Source organism: Bos indicus x Bos taurus, chromosome 4 (assembly GCF_003369695.1).
Source record: "Bos indicus x Bos taurus breed Angus x Brahman F1 hybrid chromosome 4, Bos_hybrid_MaternalHap_v2.0, whole genome shotgun sequence".
Classification (NCBI taxonomy): domain Eukaryota; kingdom Metazoa; phylum Chordata; class Mammalia; order Artiodactyla; family Bovidae; genus Bos; species Bos indicus x Bos taurus.
Genome location: NC_040079.1, coordinates 76,802,212 through 76,820,036, shown reverse-complemented (window position 1 = coordinate 76,820,036; position 17,825 = coordinate 76,802,212). Strand labels below are relative to the sequence as shown.

Here is a 17,825-nt window from a genome sequence, read left to right as displayed (position 1 = left end):
GTACATGCCAAACCTCTGGTGAGGCATATGCAGAAAAAATAGTTACATGAGTATTACTAGGCAGGGTTGTGGTTCCCACCCTTTCTATGGATAAAGAACTTTAAATTTTATACAAATATGGATCATACTCTAAGGATACTATAAGAAGTCTAAGCCCTGAGTTTAGCTGATCCATACTTGCTTAAAGATACTCTGTATTTGATATCTGGAAGTTTATTATCTCACTAGGAAGACTAAATACTCTCCTTTTGATTGATCTCTCAGCATCAGTCATTCTAAAGGTATTCTACAACTTAATGTTGTTAACATAAATTCCACACGTATATATCATTAGGGATCTTTCTCCCCATATTCGAGCCCTTTATTACAGGTCTGCCAATTTCTAAAATGTGTAGACTTTAGTTGCTATAAGAGTACGATAATCAGTGAATTGCCCTTATACTTATCTTGTTGAATTTTACAAAGCTTAGATTACCCTTTTTTCTTCAGCACCATTTGGTATAAATTTCATTTGTTGGCCACATATTTAAGTGCACCAAACTCAAATCAACACGGTAGACCAGAAAGTAAGTGCATATTCTAGCTCTTTTAGCTGAATCATGCATAATTGAAATACAAGACCATATGAAAGAGCTATTGAGAACTCTCGTCACAGAAACATGCATTGTACACAAGCCGCCCCAGCAGAGGCCTGACTCTGTGCCTGGTGGGGCTTCAACTATAATCATTTAAGGTATCTCGTACTCAGCTGCATTCTGTAGAGCTATCCATTTGTTCTCTTAAATGACTTTGCCCCATTAATACTCTAATTTGAAATTTTATTTTTCAGCCACATAAATAGAAGAACACAGTTTGAAAACCCTGTCCTGGAAGCAAAAAGGAAGCTACAGCAGCATAACATGCCCCACACAGAACTTGGAACAAAGCCCTTGCAGGCCCCAGGTTTCCGAGGTTAGTACCTGTCAACATTCATTGTTTCAAAGGGAAAGACTGTCTCAAATTGCCTGCTCTTCCAAATATGCGTTTAGCTCCAACCCTTTCATATAATTGATTTGCTTTCCCCAGACCCCTCAGTTAGCTTTAGCTGGGTGTTTGCTCTGGCTCTAAAAGCATATACTTAGCAATCAGGAGTGAAGTTAACACTGGGGCAGCACTGCACAGGAATTTATAGCAGGTTGCCAGGTGGAGATGAGTGGGTGTGACAATGATCCCCTACACGGCAGATTCATAGAGACTCATAAGTTTGCCCTCAAATGACCAAGCACAAGAATGAGGCTTGTTCTCCTTTGTGACAGTAGACAGCTCCTCATCGACAGTACCTAGGCCCAAACCTGCCCGCTCCCTCGCCGCCCGGGAGCGGTCCCGCAGCGTGAGTGACCTGTCTTACTACGGGAGCCACCTCCCCGGGAGGCTCTGGCGCATCGGTATGTCCTGGGCCGCTTGCTGCACCTGAATTCACCCCGGAGCCGCGTGCGGGCATGAGAGGCTGCACCCACTTTTCACGTCTTAGTGAGCTCTTACACGTGAAAGCACGAGGGAGGCACTGGTAGTTGGGAGGCCAAGTTACGCCTGCGGAAGAATTCACACGCTTTCACCGCAGGACCATCAAGATGAATGTAAAAGTCTCACACTGAACTTCCCTCCAAATTGTAAACTTTATTTTCATAAAGGAAACATAGGTGGCATTTATATTTTAAAGAAGCCCTCTTTTTCATAAAGATATGTGTGACATGTAAACAATGTAAGGTCTTCTCTGGTGGCTCAGTGGTAAAGAACCCCCTTGCCAATGCAGGAGGGTTCAATCCCTGGGTGGTGAAGACCCGGAGAAGGAAATGGCAACCCAGTGCTGTATTCTTGCCTAGGAAATCTCCTGAACAAAGGAGCCTGGCTGGCTACCATCAATGGGGTTACAAAAGAGTCAGACATGGTTTAAAGATTAAGCCACAACAAAACAATGTAAAATCCCAGTATATGGCCCTCATTACTTTATAGTTTATCCATTACATATCACCCAAAATGGAGCAATAACAGAATACTTAAACTTAGTCACCAGGTACAGTCTGGTTCTTATAAATATTAAATCATATCACTCAAAATGGAACAACTAAAAATAAATATATATAAATATACTTGACTGCATAGCATTTAAAGCATAGCTATTAATAGCATGACTATTATTTTTAAAGCATTTGAAATATGTAGGTTGGGAAGATCCCCTGGAGAAGGGAAAGGCTACCCACTCCAGTATTCTGGCCTAGAGAATTCCATGGACTGTATAGTCCACCGGGTCACAAAGAGTCAGACATGACTGAGCAACTTTCACTCACTCATACTCATTACAGATCATAGCTGGAAAACAAATTACTGCTGCTGCTGCTAAGTCGCTTCAGTCGTGTCCAACTCTGTGTGACCCCATAGACGGCAGCCCACCAGGCTCCCCCGTCCCTGGGATTCTCCAGGCAAGAATACTGGAGTGGGTTGCCATTTCCTTCTCCAATGGAGGAAAGTGAAAAGTGAAAGTGAAGTTGCTCAGTCATGTCCGACTCTTAGCGACCCCATGAACTGCAGCCTACCAGGCTCCTCCATCCATGGGATTTTCCAGGCAAGAGTACCGGAGTGGGGTGCCATTGCCTTCTCCAACAATTACTAGTTAAACCTATATGAGTGGGTTCAAGTTCTTTTCAGATTATTTGGGTATATAATTTGAACGTGTCAACATATTGCTACAAACTGTGTTACTTTTACATTCATGATTATATTTAGAGATACTTGACTTGCCACTTGCTCACATTTTAGAGTATACTAATTGCTATCAGGTCAGTAAGAGACAGATTTATCTGGTTATCTTCATAGTATCTTATAAGCAAAAGCTAACTCAGTCCCACATCTAGGCATTCTTTCTAATTAATTTAGACATTTGAGGAGGTGCTAACATTCTAGTGCTCCTACTTTTTGTTAGACAAAATAGTCCATTCTGGTTTTCTAGTCCTCTCCCTTCAAGGTTTTGGGCAGGCCCAGCCTCTCACACAAACCTCCTACCTGGACCCTTTCAGAACAAGAGGAATGGATCCACAGGTGTCTGGATGATGTTAGGCTCTGTCTCTTCAGCCCTCTTTAAGCATGAGAAAGTGAGTTTAGTGAGTAGACACACTGACGACAAACTCTGTCTAAACCCAGGAGCTCTGTCGTGTTTTCTTGGATTCTTGGGCCGGCTCTGTGTTTGTGGCAAGTGCTCAGAGGTTTGCTCTCACAGTCACACCTGCTTGCATTTGCCGTAATTAACCCGACAATTGCACTTGGGGTTGCTGTTCAGTGGCTGACTATCGCTGTATAAGAACGTGCCTTAACCGCCATGCTTTTTCTTTTTTTAACTTTTACTGACCAGTAGAAAAGCCACTCTTTACCCGGGATGCCTCCCAATTGAAGGGAACGTTTCTCAGCACCACACTCAAAAAGAGCAACATGGGGTTTGGATTTACCATTATTGGCGGAGATGAGCCTGACGAGTTTCTGCAGGTGAAAAGTGTGATTCCCGACGGGCCTGCAGCACAAGACGGGAAAATGGAAACAGGTAAGTCCCTTAACACTTTAGAAAATGGTTTTGCAATGTCTTTTCTAAGACAAATGTGAGAAGCTTCTTTTTGTGTTTTTAATTTGAAGGTCAAAGGTCACTTCACTGAAGGGAAACCACAAATCATGTCTCCCCTGAATTTAATAACATCAAATTGAAGTAGTTTGGAACTCTAAATATCATTTTTGTCTCATTTTTCTGACTGTCCCTCTATTTGCTGGATTCAATGAACCCTGGAGATTGACACTTTTCTAATTTATTTCTGGAGTCCCTTCTTAGAAATTTGATTAATATTTCATATTTTTCTATCTTATAAAAAGCTATTGATGTTTTAAAAATCTGTGTTAATCTTATAGTATTCTCAGGCTAAATTGTCCAGGTTAGTTATTTAAATATGCTTGCTTATCTCATAGGAAAAAAATTATTAATGGTATTCATCTTTATATATTCCCATAAAGTATTTTAATACATAAGATTTTTTCTCTAGTCCTTATAAATTAATTTTCATATGCATGTACTTGGACGTCTATCCAATTATGATTAAAATTCATTTAACATGGAAATGCAGAGTCTAATTGTTAAGGGCAGGGAAATATGAAAGATGCACAAAGGTAGAAAAAATCGTAATGAACTAAGTTTGATTTTGCAGTCTGGATTTTTAAATTCTCCTACTTGGTCCATGACCTAGAATTAGTCCCATAATTCATGAATACTACTTTCCTTACCTGGAAAATAGAGAAGAAATCAAATTTGATCTTGTGTATTTAGAATATTGATTCAAGAATTTGAGAGTATTGTTTTTGAAATGTCTTCAGTACAGTCCAGTCCCTCAGTCGTGTCCGACTCTTTGTGACCCCATGAACCATAGCACGCCAGGCCTCCCTGTCCATCACCAACTCCCAGAGTCCACCCAAACTCATGTCCATTGAATCAGTGATGCCATCCAACCATCTCATCCTCTGTTGTCCCCTTCTCCACCTGCTCTCAATCTTTCCCAGCATCAGGGTCTTTTCAAATGTCTTAGAAAATTACAAAATGTAGTAACTATATTTTACCATTTCACACTTTACTCACCATTGATATAATTTATGGTATTTACTTACTGAAGTCCATGGATCTTAGTAGATAAATTAAAGAATTACTTTTGAGGAAAAATTATACCATTTATATTCTCTATATATTTATTGATTGCAATTCTATGGATTTTAAAGTGGTTTGTATATGAAAAGACAACATAAAATTGAGGTCTTCATCTGATATTTTTAATTTCAAAGATGACTGTTTAGTAAATGGTTCCTGTGGAAATAATATCTTTTCAGGGTCACCTCATGAGTATATTTGTCACTGCCACTCACTAGTGAGAAAGGTATTTAATAGATGTTCAGATCAGATCAGATCAGTCGCTCAGTCGTGTCCGACTCTTTGCGACCCGATAAATCACAGCACACCAGGCCTCTCTGTCCATCACCAACTCCCGGAGTTCACTCAGATTCACATCCATCAAGTCAGTGATGCCATCCAGCCATCTCATCCTCTGTCGTCCCCTTCTCCTCCTGCCCCCAATTCCTCACAACATCAGAGTCTTTTCCAATGAGTCAACTCTTCGCATGAGGTGGCCGAAGTACTGGAGTTTCAGCTTTAGCATCATTCCTTCCAAAGAAATCCCAGGGCTGATCTCCTTCAGAATGGACTGGCTGGATCTCCTTGCAGTCCAAGGGACTCTCAAGAGTCTTCTCCAACACCACAGTTCAAAAGCATCAATTCTTTGGTGCTCAGCCTTCTTCACAGTCCAACTCTCACATCCATACATGACCACAGGAAAAACCATAGCCTTGACTAGACAAACCTTTGTTGACAAAGTAATGCCTCTGCTTTTCAATATGCTATCTAGGTTGGTCATAACTTTCCTTCCAAGGAGTAAGCGTCTTTTAACGTCATGGCTGCAGTCACCATCTGTAGTGATTTTGGAGCCCAGAAAAATAAAGTCTGACACTGTTTCCACTGTTTCTCCATCTATTTCCCATGAAGTGATGGGACCGGATGCCATGATCTTCATTTTCTGAATGTTGAGCTTTAAGCCAACTTTTTCACTCTCCACTTTCACTTTCATCAAGAGGCTTTTGAGTTCCTCTTCACTTTCTGCCATAAGGGTGGTGTCATCTGCATATCTGAGGTTATTGATATTTCTCCCGGCAATCTTGATTCCAGCTTGTGTTTTTTCCAGTCCAGCGTTTCTCATGATGTACTCTGCATAGAAGTTAAATAAACAGCGTGACAATATACAGCCTTGACGAACTCCTTTTCCTATTTGGAACCAGTCTGTTGTTCCATGTCCAGTTCTAACTGTTGCTTCCTGACCTGCGTACAGATTTCTCAAGAGGCAGATCAGGTGGTCTGGTATTCCCATCTCTTTCCGAATTTTCCACAGTTTATTGTGATCCACACAGTCAAAGGCTTTGGCATAGTCAATAAAGCAGAAATAGATGTTTTTCTGGAACTCTCTTGCTTTTTTGATGATCCAGCGGATGTTGGCAATTTGATCTCTGGTTCCTCTGCCTTTTCTAAAACCAGCTTGAACATCAGGAAGTTCATGGTTCACATATTGCTGAAGCCTGGCTTGGAGAATTTTGAGCATTACTTTACTAGTGTGTGAGATGAGTGCAATTGTGTGGTAGTTTGAGCATTCTTTGGCATTGCCTTTCTTAATAGATGTTACATTTTCTTAAATTTCAGTAGTTTCAAAACTCATCACATTTTTCAAATGCTATTATTGTAAAAATCATGTGTACATACTTTTCTAAGAGTAAGTTAGAGAATGTCCAACTCTGCTGCTCATCTGGTGAGATTTTACTAAATAGTGAACACCTTCACGTTGCCCCCAAATCATAGAGAAACATCAAAAGACTCAGTTAAAAAGCAATCTGTCATTTTCAACTCGAATATGAAGAAACTATGGAGTTAATAACCATCTTAGTAGAGGGAAAGTGATCCCCAATGCTTCTGAACTTCAGTGAAATATTTAACAAACCCATTTCTCTTTTTTTGATCAATATTTTTTGGAAGTATAGTTGATTTACAATGTTGTGTTAATTTCTGCTGTAAAATGATTCAGTTATACATTATTTTTTATATTCTTTTCCATTATGGTTTATCATAGGATATTAAATATATTTCTCTGTGCTATATAGTAGGACCTTATTGTTTATCCATTCTGTATATAAAAGCTTACATCTGCTAACCCCAACCTCACTCTTCAGCCTTCCTTCAGCCACTTCTCCCTGGGCAACCACTACATCTGTTCTATATGTCCCTGATTTCTGTTTCCATTTCATAGATAAGTTCATTTGTGTCATATTTTAGATTCCACAAGTAAGTGATATCATATGGTATTGGTCTTTCTGACTTACTTCACTTAGATGAAATCTCCTGGCACCCCACTCCAGTACTCTTGCCTGGCAAATCCCATGGACGGAGGAGCCTGGTGGGCTGCAGTCCATGGGGTCTCTAGGAGTCGGACACCACTGAGTGACTTCACTTTCACTTTTCACTTTCATGCATTGGAGAAGGAAATGGCAACCCACTCCAGTGTTCTTGCCTGGAGAATCCCAGGGACGGGGGAGCCTGGTGGGCTGAGTTGGACATGACTGAAGCGACTTAGCAGCAGCAGCTAGTTGGATGCATGTTGCTATGAATGGCATTATTTTGTTCTTTTTATGGCTTAGTAGTGTTCCATTGGATATATGTGCCACATCTTCTTTATCCATTTGTCTGCTGATGGATGTTTAGACTGTTTCCATATCTTGGCTATTGTGAATAATGTTACTGTGAACATAGGGGTTCATGTATCTTTTTGAATTATAGTTTTGTTTGCTTATATGGCCAGGAGTGGGGCTGTTGGATCATATGGGAATTCTATATTTAGCTTTCTGAGGAAACTGTGTACTGTTTTCCAGTGGCTGCACCAACTTACATTCCTACCAACAGTGTAGGAGAGTTCCCTTTTCTTCACATCCTCCCCAGCATTTATTATTTGTAGACTTTAATGATAGCCATTGGTGGCTCAGACGGTAAAGCATCTGCCTACAATGCAGGAGATCCAGGTTCAATCCCTGGGTTGGGAAGATCTCCTGGAGAAGGAAATGGCACCCCACTCCAGTATTCTTGCCTGGAAAATCCCATGGGTGGAGGAGCCTGGTAGGCTTCAGTCCATGGGGTCACAAAGAGTCAGACACGACTGAGCTACTTCACTTTCTTTCACTTTCACTTTCTATTCTGACCCATATGAGGCGGTACCCCATTATAGTTTTGATTTGCATTTCTCTAATAATTAGCAATGTTGAGCATCTTTTCATGTGCCTATTGGCCATCTTTGCTTCTTATTTGGAGAAATGTCTACGTAGGTCTTCTGCCCATTTTTCACTGGGTTGTTTCATTGTTGCTGTTACTGAGCTATATAAGTTGCTTATATAATTTGGAAAAAAGCCCATGTCTGTCATACAGTTTGCCGATACTTTCTCCCATTCCTTAGGATTTCTTTTTGTTTTTTTCATGTTTTATTCCACCCTTTTGCTATATAAAAGCTTGTACGTTTGTTTAGGCTCATTTGTTTATTTTGTTTTTATTTCTATTGCCTTGGGAGACTGACCTAAGAAAACAATGGTACAATTTATGTCAGAGAATGTTTGCCTATGTACTCTTCTAGGAGTTTAATGCCGTCATGTTTTATATTTAAGTCTTTAAGCCATTTTGAGTTTATTTTTGTTCATGGTGAGAAAGTTATGTTCCAACATCATTGATTTACATGTGGCTTTTCAACTTTTCTAACACCACTTGCTGGAGAGACTTTTTCCCATTGTATATTCTTGCTTCCTTTGTCGAAGACTAATTGACTATAGATGTGTGGGTTTGTTTTGGCGCTCTCTGTTGTATTCCTTTAATCCATGGTTTTGGTGCCAATACCACACTGTTTTTTATTACTGTAGTTTTGTAGTATTGTCTAAAATCTGGAAGCACTGTGCCTCCTGCTTCTTCTTTATCTTCAGGACTGCTTTGGCAATTCTGGGTCTTTTATGGTTCCATATGAATTTTAGGATTATTTATTCTAGTTCTTTGAAAAATGTCATAAGTAATTTGATAGGGATCAGATTAAATCTGTAGATTGCTTTGGGAAGTATGACCATTTTAACAGTATTAATTATTCCAGTATAAGCACATGGGATATTTTTCCATTTCTTTTGAGTCATCTTCAGTTTTCCATATTAGTGTTTTATAGTTCTTAGCATACGTCTTTCACTTCCTTGGTGAAGTAACAAACTCATTTCTTTTCATTATAAAGGACCCAGTTACTTTTTTCTCTCATCCAATCCACTATTCCATGTTTTAGAAATAGAAAAAACTTCATTCAGTGTAAACTTAAAAGACAAAGGGAATTCCCTGGCAGTCCAGTGATTAGCGCTCTGCTCTTTTATTGCAGGTAGCACAGATTCAATCCCTGGTCAAGGAAATAAGATCCCACATGCCACACAGCAAAAATAAATAAATAAATAAAAACACAAAATTAAAAGGTTTGCACAATAGCGCTTTTTTTCTTTTCATTTATTTTCCTGGTTTGTCATGCTCCTATAGTCTAAGTTATCCTACTCAACAACAAAGTCAAAGATTTTATTTAGAATTTAGCTGATTTTCTTCTTTTAGGATATTTGCTGAACAGGTCCTAATAAGAAGAGAAGAACCTAGGATTTCATTCTATTCACTGTATCCTACTTATTCATTCAACAAACACTTGTCAAGCTCTGGCTTTTCACAGTCATCGCTGTCCACCAGGACTACAAAGATGGATGTGACAACAGCCAGGCTCTTGAGGAGTTTGCATCTAGGAGGAGTTTTACATAAATAAACAAGTAATTGTAACACAGTATGAATAGTATTCCAGCTTGTGTTTCTTCCAGCCCAGCATTTCTCATGATGTACTCTGCATATAAATTAAATAAGCAGGGTGACAGTATACAGCCTTGACGTACTCCTTTTCCTATTGGGAACCAGTCTATTGTTCCATGTCCAGTTCTAACTGTTGCTTCCTGACCTGCATATAGGTTTCTCAAGAGGCAGGTCAGGTGGTCTGGTATTCCTATCTCTTGAAGAATTTTCCACAGTTTATTGTGATCCACACAGTCAAAGGCTTTGGCATAGTCAATAAATCAGGAATAGATGTTTTTCTGGAACTCTCTTGCTTTTTTGAAGAAAGCTGAGCGCCGAAGAATTGATGCTTTTGAACTGTGGTGTTAGAGAAGACTGTTGAGAGCCCCTTCGACTGCAAGGAGAAGACTCTTGAGAGTCCTTTGGACTGCAAGGAGGTCCAACCAGTCCATTCTAAAGGAGATCAGCCCTGGGTGTTCTTTGGAAGGAATGATGCTAAAGCTGAAACTCCAGTACTTTGGCCACCTCATGCGAAGAGTTGATTCATTGGAAAAGACTCTGATGCTGGGAGGGATTGGAGGCAGGAGGGAAAGGGGACGACAGAGGATGAGATGGCTGGATGGCATCACCAACTCGATGGACGTGAGTTTGAGTGAACTCCAGGAGTTGGTGATGGACAGGGAGGCCTGGCGTGCCGCAATTCATGGGGTTGCAAAGAGTCGGACACAACTGAGCAACTGAACTGAGCTGAACTGATGAATAGGATGAGTCTGTAATAACCATGGTGTTGGCACTAAGTCAGGAGAGTCAGGGGAGGACACAACTGAATTTTTTTAAGTGTGTTTCTAACTAAATAATTTTATTAGGTTTTTTAGGGGTGGTAATTTCTCTCAGAAAATAATATTGAAATCTACTGCTTATTAGTCAAAAATATTGTGTTCATTTAAAAATGTAATATGATTTTAAAATTCCATAAATTACAGTAGAGGGAATGGCTGTTCAGTTGAGCAAATAGTGACTACCCATATGTGACAGGCATTCTGATAATTATTTGGGATGTAAAAATGAGGATACAAATGTTTCTACCCTTAAGAAGTTTATAGTATAGACATAATGAGTGATTCGTTAGTGAATATCTATAACAGTGCAAATAAAAACATGTACAAAGTTCAGAAAGAGTACAGAGGAAGGTAGGTTTAATTCATTGTGAAGGGCTTAGGGGTTGCCTCACAGAAAATGATGTCTGAGAGAGTTTTGAATGTTGAATAGACATTGTTAGGTGAACAAGTAAAGAGAGCCATAGGAAGGAGAAAATAACAATATGCAAAAGCACAGTAGTGAAGCATACCTAGGAAAAGATTTATATGCCATCTCAGCGTAGGTTAATATTTCACCTTCAGTGGTATCAAGTATGAGAAGTATCGAGTAAAAAAATAATCATAATTATTGATTGTGAATTATGAATTGATGAATTAATGGTAATGATGAATTATTTAGACTTTTAGCAAATATTGATGAATTATTTAGGCTTGTAGCAAACATTAGAGAACAGTGTATGTTCATATATCCTCAAACAAAAGCATATAAATGCATGAATACCTATATATAAGAGTTTTCTCATATAAGTTTTAACCAATTAGGTGTCAAGATTTACTCTATGATTGATGTTTTCTTTACTTGTATATTCCTAGAACCTAAAATGGTGCCAGGCAAATAACAGCACTTAGTAAATACTTATTGGCTGGTTGGTTGGGTGGACGGATGGATGGATGGGTACACTTCAGCAATTTAAAGGTGAAATTTGAATTTTCTGAATTCCACTTTTCCAATATAGCCTGCTGCTGCTGCTAAGTCACTTCAGTCGTGTCCGACTCTGAGCGATCCCATAGACGGCAGCCCACCAGGCTCCCCTGTCCCTGGGATTCTCCAGGCAAGAACACTGGAGTGGGTTGCCATTTCCTTCTCCAATGCATGAAAGTGAAAAGTGAAAGTGAAGTCGCTCAGTTGTGTCCAACTCCTAGCGACCCCATGGACTGAAGCCTACCAGGCTCCTCCATCCATGGGATTTTCCAGGCAAGAGTACTGGAGTGGGGTGCCATTGCCTTCTCCCCAGTATAGCCTACTTGATGCTAATTGAACTAATTTTTGTGAATTGTGTTTGTTTGTTTAGTTGCTAAGTCATGTCCAAACTCTTTTTGTAATCCCATGGACTGTAGCCTGCCAGGCTCCTCTGCCCATGGAATTTTCCAGGCAAGAATACTTGAGTGGGTTGCCATTTCCACCTCTAGAGGATCTTCTCAACCCAGTCATCTCCTGCATTGGCAGGCAGATTCTTTACCACCAAACCACCAAGGAATCCCAATAGTTTACCATTAAAGCAAAAACGAATAACTTTTCCAGTTTCTGGATAAAATTTAAAATACATGTACATGTTAGGGACAAAATTAATGTCTTTTTTGTAATGATTTCATCTATAAATGAACCTAAAGATTCAACAAAAATAATAGACACCACAGATATACAAAATAAATCATTAGTATTTTAAAAGTGAGCAATTTCATTTGACACTGAAACAAGCATGAAAATATTTTAATTAACTTTTCTAGCTCTAGATTCAGAGAAGGCAATGACAACCCACTCCAGTACTCTTGCCTGGCAATTCCCATGGACGGAGGAGCCTGGTAGGCTGCAGTCCATGGGGTTGCTAAGAGTTGGACATGACTGAGCGACTTCGCTTTCACTTTTCACTTTCATGCATTGGAGAAGGACATGGCAACTCACTCCAGTGTTCTTGCCTGGAGAATCCCAGGGATGGGGGCGCCTGGTGGGCTGCCGTCTCTGGGGTCGCACAGAGTCGGACACTACTGAAGTAATTTAGCAGCAGCAGCAGCAGCTCTAGATTATCTCTAGTTTAGGCAAAGAGATGTTAATAGTCTGTTTGGACACAAAGAAAAATCTGTTCTACTAAAGTTGACTTATGGTCCTGCACTACAGAAACAAGGGTAGAGTGGGAATTCTTTCTTTCTCAGTCAGCACTGATTCTAGCAAGCAATGGAGACAGGATAAAGAAGGATACTGTGCCCCTGGCTGCTTTTTAGCAACTAACTGAGCCAATCCCTAATGGTCCTATAATTTTACGGAAGACATTTTCTTACAAGAAATTACTATAGTGCCCAGAAACCATCCCACTTCTGATTATTAAGGATTCAACATATCCCAGCAATCATGTGTAGGCACCAGAGATCCTGAGAACATTCTTAAAATTATTTTAAAACTCAAGATTGATGTAGCAAGGCTTATGTAGAAACTGCAGAGTCTAAAAGAGACTTATCTAACATCCTCCCATTAAAAAGCTTCCCTCATTACATGATGCTTCCTGTTTTTCCCCAGGCTAAGTTTTGAATCAAGGCTTATGGTTTTGAACAAATATAGGAGGAAGGAAAGTTGACCTATCCATGAAGATCTTCTATAGATGTGTTGAATTATGAGATCACTCACAGCCCATTGGTGTTTTCTTTTCCCCACCATCTTTTAATAATTATGCATTTAGTTAGTAAAATAGCAAGAAACTGTCCAGGAGACCAACATTCTGACATTGTCTGGCTCCTGGCATTTCTCCATTTGAGCAGATTGAAGTTATTGCTTTTACTGGTTGCTACCTCTTTATTGGCTTTTCTAAAAGGGGCACAAGATTAACTTTGTCCAAATCACTTGGGGAGCATTTTAAAGATGCAGCATCCTGTGCCCCTAGACCTGCTGATTCCAAGTTTCTGGAAGTAGTGTTGGGAATTTGTGTTTATGTAATTTTAAAACTTGTAAAAGCAATACACATACATGATAAAAAAAAAATGAAATATTTATAATGCATTAAAACCTCTTGTGTCCTGCCCCTGTTATCTCAATTCAACAGCTCTAGAAATGACCTCTATGTACTTTCTTTTAGAAAGAGATGAAGCTTTAACTCCTGTATCCCTCAGCTGCTCTCCTCTAGTTTCCCAACTGAGTTTTACAACTACTTTCAGTAATATTTGTACAAGTTTTGCATTATCATGGCTCTGTAAACTTGTTCGCTGACCCCAGTGGTGGTATATCATTAATACATTTTTTTCCCTGTAAACGGCTTTGTGGAGTTTTACTTTGTCTTTCTTTCTTTCTTCTTTTTGGCAATATCTTTCTTAAAATGATGCTTTTCCCTTCTGACTTCCCTGGTGGCTCAGAGGTAAAGAATCTGCATGCAGTGCAGGAGACATGGGTTCTATCCCTGGGTTGGGAAGATCCCCTGAAGAAGGAAATGGCAACGCACGCCAGTATTCTTGCCTGGAGAATCCCATGGACAGAGGAGCTTGACAGACTACAGTCCATGGGGTCCAAGAGTTGGACATGACTTAGCAACTAAAGCACTTTTTCCCTCAAAGCACAAACACGTTAGGTTCTTAGAGGGTCCTTGTTTTTCTGGGCATCATTTGTCCTCCTGCTCCTCTCTGGGCTCGCTTCTTTCTATCATGTCTCTCCTAAGCAGAGTTCAGGCTTCCCTGGTAGCTCAGATGGTAAAGAATCCACCTGCAATGCAGGAGACCTGTGTTTGATCCCTGGGTTGGGACAATCCCCTGAAGTACGAAATGACAACCCACTCCAATATTCTTGCCTGGAGAATTCATGGACAGAGGAGCCTGGCAGGCTACAATCCATGGGGTCACAAAGAGTCGGAAGCAACTTTCACATCACTTCACTTCAAGCAGAGTCCACTGTTATCTGTAGCTATATCTTATTTTGTCATGGATACTCATTTTATGCTAACACAGTGCTCATATGTCTTGCAATCTTTGATTGTCTATATTTAAAAGTTAAATACTGAACAGGTTGCTTGGGAGTTCTGCATCTGTGACAAGGTTTGAAGACTGGTCACATTTTACCTGAGGCTCTTAGGCAGGAGTGGAATAGAAAGTCCATTAAATAGGTTCTTTTTTTTTTTTTTTGGAGACACCCTCATCTCCGACTTGAGGTAGGTGGTAAGAGCTTTCCATGCAGATGTAGCAGGGCAGATTGTCTATATACTGAATTGTCCAAAAAGATCGTTCGGGTTTTACTGCAACATCATGTGGAAAAATCCCAAATTAATTTTTTGGCCAACCCAATGCTTATATCTGATGTTTCCTAATCCCAAGCCTTTCTGCGATTCTGCAAAGCAACTGAGAGTCCTTGTCCATGTTTCTCTTTCCTCCAAAAGCATACTAGAACAGAAATCAGCACATTATTTCTATAAAGGGTCAAGTAGTAAATATTTCAGAGAAGGCAATGGCAACCCACTCCAGTACTCTTGCCTGGAAATTCCCATGGACAGAGGAGCCTGGTAGACTGCAGTCCATAAGGTAGCAAAGAGTCGGACATGACTGAGCAATTTCACTTTCACTTTTCACTCTCATGCATTGCAGAAGGAAACGGCAACTCACTCCAGTGTTCTTGCCTGGAGAATCCCAGGGACAGGGAAGCCTGGTGGACTGCCATCTATGGGGTCGCAGAGAGTCAGACACGACTGAAGCAACTTAGCAGCAGCAACAGCAGCAGTAAATATTTTATTGTGGACCAGCTGGTCTCTGTCACAGCTGTTGATCTCAATCATCGTGAAATGAATATGGGTGTGCTCCAATAAAACTGTATTTACAAATACAGGCAGCAGCAGGCTTTGCTTCGTGGGCCGTAGTTTGCCAGCCACTGCTCTAGAATATACCTTCCAAAGCCATAAGACATCAGTTATCATGTCTTTATCCACATTCCATATTCTAAAATTCTCTTGAGCTGTCTTGTTTTATAAGGGCCCCTTCTGTCACAATGGTTCTTCTTCTTTTCTCTTCATTGCTGTAGGTTTATTCATTTTAAAGTCTTTGTTAATATATACTTTATTGAAGTGTAGTTGACTTACAGTGTTTCATGTGCACGGAGGGTGATTCATTGATACATACACACATATATTATTTTTGAGATTATTTTCCATTATAGGTTATTACAAGATCTTGACTATAGTTCCCTGTGCAGTACAGTAAACCTTTGTTTGTTTTTGTATATCTGTTTTTTTTTAAGATGTTTAAGTCTTTGTTAAAGGGGATCGCCGCATATGTTCAGTCCATCATCTTGAACTACAAGTCTTTGAATCTGCATTATTATAGCTACTGAAGTCCGAGAACCACCACAAGTATTGGTAGCAGGAAGTCTCCTTTCCCTCTTACTGTACAGCTCAGTAAACATTCTCCATCCCAGCCTGACCCTCTCTCAAACAAGCCTATGCTCAGAATTGTTTTGAAAGAGTATTTATGAATATTCCTGGGGACTAACTTTTGGGATAGAATTGGTGGCTAGTAGAACAAAGCAGATTAATCTTTATCTTTCATGTCAGGTCAGCATATAGAACTATGAGCAATTTCTCATCCTTTGAGATTTTAACATTCTGAGGTACTCTATCTCATGATTGCATTCTCTGAAATCTTAGTTACCTTTTTGCTTTCTAGGGAACAGCAAAGATTAACCTAGGGCCATGAATGCTCTGTGAACAGATGACTGCCAGACTCTCAGTGTGACAGCTATTACACCTTTAGGGACCCCCTTCAGTGCTCAGACGGTAAAGTGTCTGTCTGCAGTGCAGGAGACCCGGGTTCGATCCTGGTTTGGGAAGATCCCCTGGAGAAGGAAATGGCAGCCCACTCCAGTACTCTTGCCTAGAAAATCCCATGGACAGAGAAGCCTGGTAGGCTACAGTCCATGGAGTCACAAAGAGCTGGACACGACTGAGCGACTTCACTTTCAGTAACAAATCTCCTCTTCATGGTTATCTGATGGTTTTCCACCCCACCCTACCACAGTGTTCTTCGGCCTTCCATAACCATTATTAGGGAGAAGGCAATGACAAGCCACTCCAGTACTCTTGCCTGGAAAATCCCATGGACGGAAGAGCCTGGTAGGCTGCAGTCCATGGGGTCGCTAAGAGTCAGACACGACTGAGCGACTTCACTTTCACTTTCCACTTTCATGCATTGGAGAAGGAAATGGCAACCCACTCCAGTGTTCTTGCCTGGAGAATCCCATGGACGGAGAAGCCTGGTAGGCTGCAGTCCGTGGGGTCGCACAGAGTCGGACACGACTGAAGCAACGCAGCAGCAACCATTATTAGCTTCTTAGCAGTTTGATAAAATCCTAGAGTTGTTCATTAAACATCTCCTGGGAAAAATATATATGAATGAGAAAGCTTAAGAGTCAGTTCAGAAGTGTTTTCTGTGTCTCGTTTTCCTACCTCAAAATCAACTTATGCCTAGGGCAGACTTCCTTTTGAATTTTGAGCAAACACGTGTTGGTCTTTCCCATGATGCCTCTCTTATTGACTTGCTGCCTTATAAAAACATTCTAGTGAATCAGCCAGTTCTTCATTACCACCCACCTCCACAGACAAGTGTTCATATTTAGGTGATGTGAACCACATAGATGGTCCTGTCAATTGCCAGAAGCAAAGTAACGCAATATTATTTTTTCTATTATTTGAAGTATCTGTTTAGTTTTCTAGTACCACATCACAAACCATACACAAACTCAGTGCTTTAGATGCACAATCAATCAAACATTTGCTCATGATTAAACTGGCTTAGAACTCAACATTCAAAAAACTAAGATCATGGCATCCAGTCCCATCACTTCATGGCAAATTGATGGGGAAACAATAGAAACAGTGACAGACTTTATATTCTTGGGCTCCAAAAATCACTGCAAATGGTGACTGCAGCCATCAAAATAAAAGAAGCTTGCTTCTCCCTTGGAAGAATATCTATGACAAACCTAGACAGTGTATTAAAAAATAGAGACATCCCTTTGCCAACAAAGATCTGTATAGTCAAAACTATGGTTTTTCCAGTAGTCTTGTATGGATGTGAAAATTGGAGTATAAAGAAAGCTGAGTGCCGAAGAATTGATGCTTTTAAACAGTGGTGTTAGAGAAGACTCTTGAGAGTCCCGTGGACTGCAAGGAGATCCAACCAGTCAATCCTAAAGGAAATCAGTCCTGCATATTCATTGGAAGGACTGATGCTAAAGCTGAAACTCCAACACTTTGGCCACTTGATGTGAAGAACTGACTCATTTGAAAATACCCTGATGCTGGGAAAGATTGAAGACAGGAGGAGAAGGGGACGACAGAGGATGAGATGGTTGGATGGCATCACCAACTCAATGGACATGAGTTTGAGTAAACTCCAGGAGTTGGTGATGGACAGGGAAGCCTGGCACGTTTAGGTCCATGGGGTGTGTACAGACACAACTGAATGACTGAACTGAACTGAACTGATTCATTGGAAGGACG

The 17,825-nt window shown here is 40.3% G+C and overlaps 1 protein-coding gene across 12 annotated transcripts in view; it reads left to right on the top strand.

Moving 5' to 3' along the window:
- The window catches only part of MAGI2 (membrane associated guanylate kinase, WW and PDZ domain containing 2), a 1,464,809-nt gene that overhangs the window by 1,118,651 nt on the left and 328,333 nt on the right, over positions 1-17,825 (top strand). For 7 of the 12 annotated variants that reach the window (XM_027539771.1, XM_027539769.1, XM_027539770.1 and 4 more), the window contains 3 exons: positions 830-951; positions 1,296-1,424; positions 3,386-3,571. In XM_027539771.1, coding sequence (XP_027395572.1) covers positions 830-951; positions 1,296-1,424; positions 3,386-3,571 — 437 coding nt within the window. The remainder of the gene's footprint in view (positions 1-829; positions 952-1,295; positions 1,425-3,385; positions 3,572-17,825) is intronic. The other 5 variants (XM_027539775.1, XM_027539774.1, XM_027539779.1 and 2 more) reach the window with 3 other exon arrangements.